General features: G+C 32.5%; 1 protein-coding gene across 1 annotated transcript; it reads right to left on the bottom strand.

Annotated features, from left to right (window-relative positions):
* Window positions 1-1,390: 1,390 nt before the first annotated feature.
* LOC114755304 (putative receptor-like protein kinase At3g47110) lies at window positions 1,391-13,205 on the bottom strand. The gene is made up of 8 exons (XM_028944172.1): window positions 12,518-13,205; window positions 11,766-11,906; window positions 10,537-10,680; window positions 9,603-9,746; window positions 5,961-7,964; window positions 5,384-5,514; window positions 2,522-2,638; window positions 1,391-1,627 (listed from the first exon to the last, which is right to left on the bottom strand). Exons 1-8 carry the CDS (start codon window positions 13,203-13,205, stop codon window positions 1,391-1,393), a joined length of 3,606 nt encoding a protein of 1,201 aa, XP_028800005.1.
* Window positions 13,206-13,451: the final 246 nt, after the last annotated feature.

Here is a 13,451-nt window from a genome sequence, read left to right as displayed (position 1 = left end):
AAGCCGCTAAGCTCACCAGGCATAGCGGGCTGGAGAAGCAGCGGCTTGTGATCCTTCCACTGTGAAGATTAAGAGGTCGTCGCTGCTCTGTGAAACCAGCCTCACACGGTGGCTCAGAGCCTTCGCTTAGGATCCGTGGCTCAGCTTTCCACTTGGAACGGGCAGACCAGCCAGTTGCCCCCTCGAACCCAATCAGGCAATAACAGAGCCATGTTCTATCACTTTAATGCCCCCACTTGGGTTACAAGCTAGAATTACCTAGCTCGGCGAGCTGTTGGCTGTGTCAGATTTTTATGTAGTGTATTTAGTTTCTCATACTGGCCAACATTAAAAGATTTTGTAATAAATATTCTTATTTTTGTGTTGTCGGGAAACAAAATGGAGAAAGGACACTGACGTTCTATGGAACACAATACTATTAAAAGGTGTCAAAAAAACTTGGTAAGGAATTCGAAATTCTAAAAAGAACTCAGTGAAATGTGAAAAAAAACCTCTGTAGCCTAGTAAGATACACCAAAAGCAGCTGAAAGTTGCCCTGTTTCAATTTGAAAATCAGCACTCTGCCTATAAAAGGCAAGAGGAAAAGTAAACCCAAAATTTCATCCAGTTTCTTCTCTATTTTCAATTGAAAATTTCGCCCATTTCATTTGTATCAACCATTGGCAAAACTTGCTTTTGTTTTTGGTTTAGTATGTGTTGGTTATTTAAATTCAGTTTTTATTATAGATGAGTAGAGTGTCGATGAGTGCTCTCTATCTCTGGATATATTGTAAGCGGCTTGAGGGTAATATTGCTATGTTTGAGCATGATTTAGTGGGTAATGGTCAAAAGAGTTAAAGGTTAGTACTGTAAAATAAAAGAATATGTTGTCAAAATAGGCCACAATAACGGTTAATATGGCTACTTGTTACTAGTAACTATGTCATGTAGATTTACATTAATTAGATATGTTTTGACAGAAAGATTATAACTTTCTACGCACTTGACTCATTGATAGAGGTTATAAAAAGAGAAAGAAGTGACTAAAAAGAATATGAGCAGTCACATGAGGTAAAAGAAAAAAAAATGACCAAAAAAAAACCATTTCAAATTCAAATAAATTATAGCAAAATAATTTTTTTGTAGATATAAGTGATAGGAATTTTTTGTAAATGTCACAATACATACCTAAGTTCTTGTCCTGAAATAATTTACTCAAATTGAGTAGCTCTTACTTTAAAAGCAGCGGAGCGATATATATTTAAGAAAACATGAGTTCCTGTTGAATCCTTCTGCTTCAAGGACACAAGGTGCAAGATGATAGGTAGAGACGGACAAGATTTGTACGGAACCATTCATTCCAAAGGACTCCTTTATACTTCAACAATCATCCAAAAATGAACAAAGAAAATTAAATCTTTTGAAGGCTCTGAAAGTTCTCAAGCAATTCACAAAGAACAACGTATCCAGCACCTCCAAGAATCAGCAATAGAGTGATCTTCCCTTCGGGAACTAACTCAGGTAGTTTCACAGGTAGAAATGAATCTAAATTCGAATTTGAGTACCTATCAGCCAAGGACATTGTAGCTGGAATAATTCCAAAGAGCACCAACACTACAAATTGAAATGAAACTATGAGAAAAACTTGCTGCACCGGAATTAATCCCCAATAAATAACAAGGAATTATATAGAAAAAATAAATAATGAACATAGTTCCGTTTTTCAGGCTGAACATTAACCTGATGATGAAAATCATCAACAAACAAAAGCACGCCTAGACATTTATTATGGATTTACCTCCATAGGCTGAACATAGATATACCTCGAGTAAAGGGAAGGGGTCATTATGAATGGGGAGATAACTTTAACTTCATCAACACATTCTGACAGGGAACGCTTCACAGTTATCGGTTCATAACTTTTAGGATTCTGGGTTTTCGCTTCTTGTTATTGCTCTGTTTTTGATGCGTTCTTAAAAGCAGAGAAACAGCATTTATATCCAGGAGGATACAACATCCCCCCTTCAAAGGAAAAAAAAAGAAGCTCCCTCTTTTAGTAGTTGAGCGTGAGTTTTTGAACTGTAACAATGAAGGGAACATGAATCTCATTACAACACCTATTAGCCAAACATGATAATGGAAAAAGTACTAAGATCAAGAGAATAAATCATAAACCCTAAACCCCTTCTAAATGATTAAGGGTAGGATAGGAAAGACGGAAAAATGGGGGAAAAAAAACAAGAAGACATTAGCATCCATGAATTTCTAAATAAGGCTTTATATAAAGGGGTAGAGGGATCAATATAAAACCTCAGCTAACATGTCGAGTTTTTTTAAAATCAGAACTAGCAAACGCGATAATGGGAGAACATGAAGATCTATGTTAGGGATTGGGATCTTTTGGGTTTGATGAGGACTGGTTGGCATCTATTCATCGAATAGTAGTTGATGACAAGATGAAGCAACTACTTCAATTGGAACGGGAAGTGAGAACTGTAGGTGGCCAAAACAAAAAAGCGATGGCTCAAGCAGCTAGGCTTACCAGGCATTGTGGGCTGGGAGAGCAGCAGTCTGTGATCCTTCCACTGTGAGGAGCCAGATGTTGTCGGCTGATCTGCGAAACCAGTCTCAAGCCCGCTGCCTGTTCACTGCCTGTCCGCTGCTTACACACAGCACCGTTTCCAGCAAATGAGGAGAAAGTTGGAATGAAAAAAAATAGGACGAAGAGGATTTGGCAGATGGATAAAGGCAAAAACGTTCAAATGAGAGGAGGAATAATTATTCGTCCCTATTTGTGAGACCCTCCCACCACCAAAACATTTTTTAAGAAATCAATTAAATGCCGTTTTTTTTATTAATAAGAAAAATAGAAAACTTAGCCATTATTTCACATCAGTTTTTTAGTGATGCATATTTTTATATCTCTATGAATAATGTAGACGCTCTTAGTGAAGGGAAAAAAATTAAATGCAAATTCTTTTTCATTCTATAAACCTGAAAACTTTAAACCATTATGTCAATAAACAATCACATGTAAGGATTAAATTTGATTGATTTAAGATTAATTAATTTTACAGTGACAATTAGTTTTTAAAAAATTATTATTAAAATTTTAAATATTAAGTTTTCAAAAATTTTCTTTTAAAACAATTTATTTTTTATTGAAAAAGATTAACCAAATGGTTGCTTGCTTTATAAACTGATAGTCATCGATAAATTTTAAAAATGACTGTCAAGAAATAAAATGATAATAACTTTGGAAATATAAAAATATGCATCACTAAAAGACTGATGTAAAATAAAAGCTGGGGTTAAGGTGCATAGAGTATCTTGAAATGCTTTTTAAGATACATCCATCATACTAAATAATTTAATGGTGCATCTAACATCCTAAAATATTTTTTCCTGTACACACAGCATCTTAAAGTGTTTTTTAGTGTCATTTTACACTTAACCATTTAGGGTGCTCAATGCACTAAGAAATAATTTTGGGTGTTGGAGAAAGTTAAACAAATACTTTAAAATGATAGATGTATCAAAATATAATTTAGAACGCTGAATATATTTAAAAAAATATTTTAAGATATTACACGCATAATAAAATATTTTAGGATACCCCCACCTGGGTTACAAACTAGCGTTACAAAGGCCGGCGTGCCGCCCCCGTCACTAAGAGTTTTATATAGTATAGTTGTCTTTTAAACGACATGATATGGGACCTGTTTCCAAATACTTGCCAAAGTAATAAGTTTTGCAATAAATATTCTTAGTTTTTTTTCTTGAGAGAACACAATCCGACCTGTTAGAATTCTACATGTAGTTGGAAGTTATTTCGTAAAGCTGGTTTCATGGAGCAGAAGTAATCAACCCCTTGTATTTTCATTTACAAGATGACGATTTTTTTAATAGATCAGAGGGATTTTCCTGGACATCGGTTGTCTTTCAATTCTCATCCAAATTGTACCATTTGGAAGCTTGTACATCTAACCATTTTATCATATATGACCTGTACATCCTAATAAGTGATTAAGGGTAGGAATGAGAAGAAGGAGAAGAAACAAAGACACGTACGAACTTAATGGTATCCGGAGTCTGAAAAATAGGTTTTACTTGCACAAAGAGACAGAGGGAGTACAAAACCAAAAGAAATAGTTAGTAATCATTACAAAATTTAAATATACAATCATCTCAATTATATGATAAAATGTATTCATTATGGTGAATATTTCAGGTTTATAAACATTTATATTAATTTTTTTTAATAGAAAAGCTCTTGTTTAACAGAAAACATGTATTTTTGTCGAAGAAATAATATCATCCAGTGTTCATTCACACAAAAAAATAAAAGAAGAATTACATGAGTGCATTACAAAGTTATATATATATATATATATATATATTTATATATATATATTGTAAGGAATTTTCCAGCATGTAAGCACAGCACTTAGAAGTTGTTGAGTGACATTTTTTTAACTCATCAAAATTGTCAAACTCATAACGCTTTCGCATAACCCTTTATTTGTTTGCAAAAAATTAATATAATCAAGATATGAAATAATAATGTGAAATGTAGCATTAAGAAACATCCTCAAAAAGGAATCGGGGAAGTAAATATACTGGATTGATAAGACAGGAGGTAAATACTTCAATACTGACTGGTCTAAATAAATACTCTTTTCAGTTCATAATATAAGAAGTTGGTTAACTTTTTTCACATACCAAGAAATAAAAGTTTAGATATTAACTTGTCTTAAAATGATAGAATTTTCCTATTTTACACCTAAAAAATAATGAAGTTGCCTTCAATATTACATTTTTATTATTTCTTATCTCTCCTCTCTCTCCTATAGACAAAAGTGGAAAATTACATTAATTTTTCTGACAGTCTCTTATATTTTTATCACAATTTTTTCTAACAAACGTCTTCTATTATGAACTAAAGGACTACTTCAATACCTTCTTCAAAAACCTAAAAATATGGTCTCCTATATATCATTGATCGAAACACTCATAATCCATATATTACAGCTCATCCAAAAAAAAACAATAAATTAAATTTACAGCTCATGTATTTGTCTTCAGAGTATCTCCATAGACAATAATACAAATTACTTGCAAATAGGTTCGATAATAATACAAATTAACAAATTAATTGCAAATAGGTTCAATATTTCTTTAAATGACATGTTTGAATAAACATGTCCTTGATCTTGTTTAATGATACCACAACTTCTGACATACTGCAACGCCTTTGTGAAAAATTGGCAGAACAGTTCAAGGCCAATTTAAGAATAGTGGATGTAGTTGTCAAAATATTAGCAATATATTGTTCATCATGATCTCCTTGTAATAAATTGGAATCTATGACTTGAGTTAGTGAATGGGACATTGATTCGCTTACCCAACTCTTTAAGTTCAACCCATCCACAAATATGTCTTCTGATGGCCTTTTTCTTGTGAATACTTCCATTAGTATTATTCCGAAGCTGTACACATCTACTTTTGTTGAAACAATTCCAAGAGATCCATATTCTGCATATGATTTGAGTCCACCAAGTGAAAAAAATCAACTATCTCATAAAACAACTTACAAAATAAGAAATATCAATTCAGCCCTTATAATTTATTGAGCCATAAAAGATTTCCAAGGATGAAGATTTTTCAAGTGAAAAATTAAAATTTATAAGAATTGACATGTACTTTGAGTCAAGAAATGACAGGGACTAAGTTGTTTAAAATTAAAGATTAAAGACTGAATCAATAATTGAGAAAAAGTTTGAGGATCAAAATTTATATTTTTCTTAGATTGAAGTATTTGAGAAACGTATACAAAATTAATTATACAAGTGTGGCTCTCTTTTTTAATCTAAAAGCCTCCCTCATAAAATTAGAAGTAAATACCCAAGAGTTTCTCTCGTATAAGAATTTGTGAGTATTCATATTGAAGGAAGATAAGAAGCATGGTTTAGGATAATTACCTGGTGCAACATAACCAATTGTAGGTATTGTCTCCGTGAGTGTCCTAGATTTCCCTTCATCTAAAAATTTTGCAATTCCAAAGTCAGTGACATGAGCAACCATGTCATCATCCAACAAAATATTGCTTGGCTTCAAATCACAGTGGACTATCGGTGTTGACAAGCCATGATGGAGATATTCCAAAGCAGATGCGATGTTTATTATTATATTTAACCTTTGCAGAAAATCCAAACAATAGTTATGAGAATATAACCATTTTTCAAGGCTCCCATTGGGAATGAACTCCATTATCAAACACTTGAAGTCATCACTGGAACAACTACTAATAATCTTCACCAAATTACGATGACGCACATTACGCATTGTGTCACATTCCACTTCAAAGCTCTTAGACAATGCTTCTGAATAAAAATTGAATATTTTAACAGCAACCATTATTCCACCTGAAAGCCTTCCTTGGAATACAGAACCAAAACTTCCACTTCCTAGTAAGTTACTCTCATCAAATCTGTTGGTTGCGTCCAAAATTTCAAAATACGAGATCCTTCTCGGCATTCCTAAAGTTGGTAAATCTTGTTTCATTATGGTATGCCTAGAATTCCTTCGTTTGCGTTGAAAGAGGAGAATGCCTGAAACAACTAAAATTGCTGACAGAACCATGGGTAATAAGTATTTCAATAAAATCAATTTTGCCTTTGACCTCTTTCTTTGTTCTTTTCTACATGGAGGCACTTGCATTTTTGGCTCACCACAAAGTGCTTTATTCATCATGAAAAATTCAGCCTTCAAATCTTTGAAGACCCCGCCACTTGGAATCTCACCTTGTAGCTCGTTATAAGAGAGATTAACATACTTAAGGGATGTAAGTGACTCAAGTGATTTAGGAATCTCACCAGACAAATTATTTTGGGAAAGGTCTAGCTTTACTAAGCTTAGCAAATTCCCAAGTGATTCCGGAATCGTCCCTTGCAATAGGTTATCTGCTAAGGAGAAATTTTGCAAATTTTGCAAGCTACCTATGTTTGTCGGAATGACGCCTGAAATATGATTTCTTGACAATTCTAATATCACGAGAGCTTTCATGTTCCCAATCTTGAATGAAAGATTTCCAACTAGCATGTTGGAAGATAGGTTTACTTTCAATATACCTGTTAAATTCCAAAAGGAAGAAGGTATCCCAGAAATCAACTTATTGGCGCCCAAGTAAAGCGCTTGCAGGGACATGAGATTTCCTAGGCAAGACGGGATTGCTCCAGAAAACTTGTTTCGAGAGAGATATAAATACACAAGTCTTCTAATTTTGCAAAGCTCATCAATAATCAAACCATCTAGCTCATTGCCTACAAGACTTAAATGCTGAAGAGCCTGTAAGTTGCCAATTGTTGTTGGAATTGGTCCATTTAAAGCATTTTCAGCCAAAGATAGCTTGAACAAGTTGGACAGATTCCCAATTTCTGATGGTATGTTTCCATTAAGCCCGCAGAAGTCTATCATCAGCGTCTGTAGAGAATCAGACAAATTTCCTATGGACTTGGGGAGTTTCGTATGCAATGGATTGTTTGAGAGAATAAGAGTTTTCAAATGTCTACAATTTGACAATGAGCTAAAAAAGCTAGTTTCAGAATTTGAATTATCTATTATGGTGAAATTGTTATAATGCACCCAAAGAGATTCCAAGTATCTTAAATGCCCAAGTGTGCTTGGTAAAACCCCTTCAAAATTATTGTGCTCCAATTCTAGAATGGTTAGCTTAGAAGCATTGGATATACTATTTGGGATTTTTCCGGAAAGTTTGTTGCCCCATAAATACAACTCTTGTAGATTAGAAAAGCCATATCCAAAATCAGATGGAAGACTTCCTGATAGAGAATTGTTTGAGAGAGACAAGACTTTCAAAGTTGAGATGTTGAAAATTTCTGATGGAATAAATTCACTTAAGTTGTTTCCAGACAACAATAACTTCTCAAGTTGTTGAAGATTTCCTATTTCCATAGGTATTGAGCCTGGAATACAAATGTTAATTGAAGAACCGATGAAATTAATATTTGATTTGAAGTTAATACAAAAAGATAAATAAAATTATACTAGTAATGTCTAACTATTTAGATGTACATGATGATCAATATTGAGTGTGCTCGGTCACTAATGCTATTCACCTTGACTTCACTTCCAGATAATGCAATATAGTTTTGTGGATTTCTTTCTGGTCTATAAGTAGGTTAGTTCTACCTAATTGTGATTTGTATTGTTGATATCTGTCTGGACTTGGTTTTGGGTCAAAACTTCTTGGGATGAAGACCTTGGAAATTGCTATATGATGGGGAAGCTCTTACACATGACTACTCATGATTGGTAACCATATTATATACAAGTCGGTTCCACGTTACTCATGTGATTAGTTATTTGCACATAGAATAGTTACATTATATCTTACAAAATACATTTGAATGAGGTGTTTGTCGAATTTTCTTTTGTAGTAGGTCTTGGGAATAAACTCATTATGAAATTGTGAAAATTTTATTATGTGAACTGGGTCATTTTCATTTGTTATTTGAGTTAATCCGTAATTTGTGTACCCTTAATCCTTGTTTAAGTTCTAAGGGTGTTACTTTTTGGACCCATTTGAGTGAGTTGTCCTCATTTTCTCTTTTATCATAAGTGGCCTAGTTGGCTGGGATCGGTGAAGAAGGGAAGCTTGGAGCAGATAATACGTACAGACTGACTCATTTGGCATATATAGGTCACAATGCGTAGAATATTCACTTTCTACACCATCAGTGGCAACGCACAACCATAGTTTCTTCTGCTTTGTGTTTTTCATCATGAAAACCATATCCTACTCAATTTATTATTAACTTTGGTACTTAATATAAGAGCTAGTTGGGAATTAGATTTGGTTCCAAATATAAGATCTCATTCTACTTTATCTTTCAAATTATAGTTTTCCTCCCAAAATATCCCTTCTGATTGTAAGGGTTTCCAACAAAGCGGTGATTCCAATATAATGGATATGATTAAAGAGAGTAGTTTAAGGAAGCCAACACATATTTGTTACAAGAAACTAACTTAACTACTTTTCTTAATATCTTCAAATTAGTTATCTTGCTCTCATATTAAAGACCAAAGTTAGTATCAATTACTTATTAGTACTATAGCCATTCATTATGTTCCCAATATTTATGAAAATAATTCAATATGTTGATTTGTCAGTTTACCTTCTAGTTGGCAAAACAAAAAAGTTTACCTTTGAAACTATTAAGATGAAGGTATAAAAAACCTTGATGAAGCATAGTCAAATATCTAATGCCTAGTGGTGTGTAGTCAACGTCACTATATCTCTTAAAAGAAATAATTCTCCAATCCTAAATATAAGATTCATTTTGTAGCATAAACTACATTACAAAATAGGACTTACATTTAGGACAAAACAAGAGGAAGTATAACCAATTAACCATTGAAGTAGTCTTAGTCCCCAGTAAATAAATATATACACCCACGCAGACGCATACTCTTGCATTAACATGGCAACAAAAGAAGAACAAGCACTACTACTGATATGATGCTGATGATCGATCATAGAATATCATATTAACCGAAAATTGACAATATATCGCACATTATATTGAGGGGTGAAAATATACCTTCAAAATTATTGCTTCCAAGATATAAATCTTGAAGCATAGTCAAGTTTCCAATGCCTCTTGGTATGTGGCCAAATAGTTGATTAACTGACAGGTCCATAATTTTCAGATTTGTAAGGCCTCTAATTTCATTGGGAATATTTCCTGCAAGCAATAACAATCACAATGTTTATAGTGTTGATGGGTAAAAAGCTATAAATAAAATGCGCAAGACCCAGGTCATGTTCAGTATGATGGAGTCCTTTTTTTCCTTTTTAGAGACAATAATGATGATAACACTTTTTTTATTTTGCTGTTAAGTTTCTAAGTTCTCAAACTCAGGATATACCTACTGAAGTTCTTGTCAAGTTTCAAATATCTCTTATATATGCTGCCAAACAAACCACATTTAACATTAGGAAATGAAAAAGTACACATTTCATTATTTAATTTTATATAATATTTAAGTTTAGTTTCTTAATTTTATAAAGTATGTCTTTTAGATCTTTTAATCCTGATAACATTAGTTTCAAATAATATTTTTTATATCAACCATTATTATTTTAAAAATTAAATTTAATATTTAAGGCTTTTTGACATCTAAATTTAATATTTAAGTATTTGTGAATATTTTCTCAATATTTAAAATTTCAATGACAATATTGTTTTTCTCAATAAAACTTACCATACTAAAGTTAGAGAACTAACAAGATATTTTATACGATTAAATGATCAAAATAAAACTTTTGCAGAAAATTAGAGGATCATAGACACTTTTTCCTTAAGAAATTTATTCCAGGAAGATTACCAACTTCTTCAATAATGCTGTGCAAAACTACCAACTCTATTGATAGTCATGAATAAAATATCACAGAAAAAACCCTACCAAAAATTAAAAAAAAAATCACAGTAAAAGAAAAGTGGAGAACACTTTCAATTTGATAAAAGTATATACCTTCTAAGTCATTGTTGGCAAGGGATAACTCTTGAAGCATGGTCAATTTTCCAATACTTTTTGGTATGTAACCAGACAATTGATTATCATTCAAGTATATTTTATTCGCATTTGTAAGATTGCTAATTTCCTTGGGAATATCTCCTGCATGGCAACACAATACTGTGAAGTTTGTAGCATTAAACAATTATATCAAAGGAAAAATGAACTGCAATTAAAGTTACATTCCTCTAATGAGGAGAAAGAATTGTCCAAAAAAACGTATATAATGGAGTGCATATATTTATATGTATGCATATTGCATTGGATCTTTGAAATATCTGAAAAGTATTGTTTTTATTTTACATTAATATAATGTCTCTTTCCCATCTACTCTTCCTTTGAAAACGTAACCCAAGCCATTTCTTACGCCCTCAGTTAAGGAGCAAAAAATGATTAATTAATTGGTTCAATTCTTAAAACATCGATTGAGGAGACCCACCATCAATTAGCTCTGCCCATGATTAGTCCTACACACATATATATATATATATATATTTTCAGAAGCTTTGCAAAGTTGAGTTTATCAAAGAAATTATAAAAACTATTTCAATATATGTACATTTATATATTAAAAAATACAATCAATTTTGTTGTCTTAATTTTTTTTTGAAAAAATTATCTGTTGACTTACTATATGTTTCTATAAATATAATTTAATAATTTGATAAAGGAGAATTTTGATTAAAAATTTAAAAGATAATGAATTCCTATGAATTTATTTTGTGGTTTTAATTTTAAAAATCCCACAGAATAAAAGTCATGAAATAAGACTAGTTAAATTAAAGTAGGAAATTTGATATATCTTCTAGGCTGTAGCTCATATATATGCTAGCCATGAAAATGCCCTCTCCTAAGTATATATATAACCAAGAATATGTTGGCAAAATATATATACACGTGTAGATAAAACCAAGAATATGTCACTTGAGATATATCCCCTTAATCTGTAGAAGGTCAATAATTACACTCTGAGTTCCTTGCATTAATTCTATCATCCAATTCTTGCCATATATTTCAGGGACTGCTTCCCCAAAATTTATCATGGCTTAAATAAATATATTTTAACTCCCATATATTATTAATCAAAATCAATATTGTATTTATTTCTAATGATGCATGTAAACAAAGAAAATTATTAAAAAGAGAAAATAAAGATAGTGACAAGTTATGATGAGTTAAAATTTTACCTTTTAAGTTATTGTTTGAAAGATATAATTCTTGAAGCATGATCAAGTTTCCAATACTTCTTGGTATTTGACCAGTCAACTTATTAACTTCCAAATATATTAGTTTCAGCTTGGTAAGCTTATCCATTACGGGAATATGCCCTGCAATATGGCAACAGAAAATAACAATATAATTTTGTGAGTCCTGTTGTATAAAACATATTATTAAAAAATTGAGTAAGACATTAACTTTTCTTGGAATGCCTTACTGTGGTCTCTTGATATATATCCAATAATTTGAGGGGTGTTCAATATTACCAATCAGATGTAATATTAGACACACAAAAAAGGGAAGAAAAAAGAACGTTGCCTTAGAGCCGGAGGATTTTCATAATATGTGAATTAGAGAGTGAGTAGGTTTCGAAATATGACTATACTTTTAGAAACATATATAATTAGCGTTTGCTTTTTTTAATTCCTAGTATTCAATTATATAAAATTAAAATGAAGCAGAACTATTACTTTGCTGTATAAAAGTTGAGATCTACATGGAACATGAACATAGTTCAAACACTTAAATTTACATAAAATCTGTCCTTCAAAAGCGCATTCATTTACTAATAATGGATAAGTTTTTGGTCTGTCAGTTCAAAATATAAAATTAAAACGAGATGTTGATAGAACGAACAAAATTAAAAACATGAACTGAAAATTTTCACTTGAGCAAACTAGAATAAAAGCTTGTATCACATAGTAATTATTGCAAGCCATACCTTTTAAGAGGTTAAGAGACAAAGAGATCCATTCAAGTGAGGACATGTTGGAAATAGATGGAGGCATATTTCCTGAAAGCTCGTTCACAGAAAGTCGTAAAATTTTCAGATTTTGAAGCCTTCCAATATCAAACGGAATAGATCCTTGGAGAGAATTAGAATTCAAATCCAAAGTCTCTAACTTAGACAAATTGGATATACTTGGAGGGATGATACCCCCAAAGCTATTATTGCCAAGAATCAAGTGTTGAAGTGTAAATAAGCTTCCTATCCAACTTGGGATTTCTCCACTGAGTGAATTATAGCTCAAGTTCAGAATTTCTAACCTCTGCAACTGAAGCAACTCTTTTGGCAACTTACCATACAATCTGTTACTGTTGAGATCAAGTTTTACTAGGAAGGACAAATTGCCGATCTGTGAGGGTAAGCTTCCACTGAGACCCATCTTTGCAAGACTCAGTATTCTAACTCTCTCATGCTTAGAGTCACATGTAACCCCAGACCAATTGCACATGGTAGACGAATTGGACCAGTTTTGCAAGTGATTGTAAGTATCCCTGACAGAAGATTTGAAAGCAAGAAGAGCCAATTCATCGGAATAAGTGAAATTGGACTGACATAAACCTGGGTAAGCCATGAGATAAACCATGGAGGAGATGGAGCAGAAATGAAAGATGAGGCTTCCCATTTTCGTGGAAGGCGTGTGGCTTGTTAGATTCAAGACCCAGGAGAAGATTATAATGCTTCACAATTATTAGTATTGAACCCAAAATTTAAATAAGAAATAACTAAGAAGACAACTTGATCAGGGGAAAAACCAGGAAGGCAATTGCGAGACGCATCCCTCAGGGAAATTTCTGTCTGCCTAACACTCCTTGATTTATTGATTAATTAAAGAGACAGATTGACTATAAAAGAGATGGTGGGGGCCTGC

Source organism: Neltuma alba, unplaced genomic scaffold (assembly GCF_004799145.2).
Source record: "Neltuma alba isolate B1F8T4 unplaced genomic scaffold, ASM479914v2 tig00010248_pilon, whole genome shotgun sequence".
Classification (NCBI taxonomy): domain Eukaryota; kingdom Viridiplantae; phylum Streptophyta; class Magnoliopsida; order Fabales; family Fabaceae; genus Neltuma; species Neltuma alba.
Note: the sequence above shows the minus strand (reverse complement) of the source record. Positions and strands in the feature narration are given on the sequence as shown.

Excerpts from the sequence above, each read along its gene's own strand:
- LOC114755304 (XM_028944172.1), bottom strand. The coding sequence starts at position 13,205 with ATGGGAAGCCTCATCTTTCATTTCTGCTCCATCTCCTCCATGGTTTAT. Across the intron at positions 7,965-9,602 it reads TGGAAGCAATAATTTTGAAG|GCTCAATACCTATGGAAATA; the intron begins GTATATTTTCAC and ends TTTGTATTCCAG. Across the intron at positions 1,628-2,521 it reads CTCCCAGCCCACAATGCCTG|CAAGTTTTTCTCATAGTTTC; the intron begins GTAAGCCTAGCT and ends ATTCCGGTGCAG.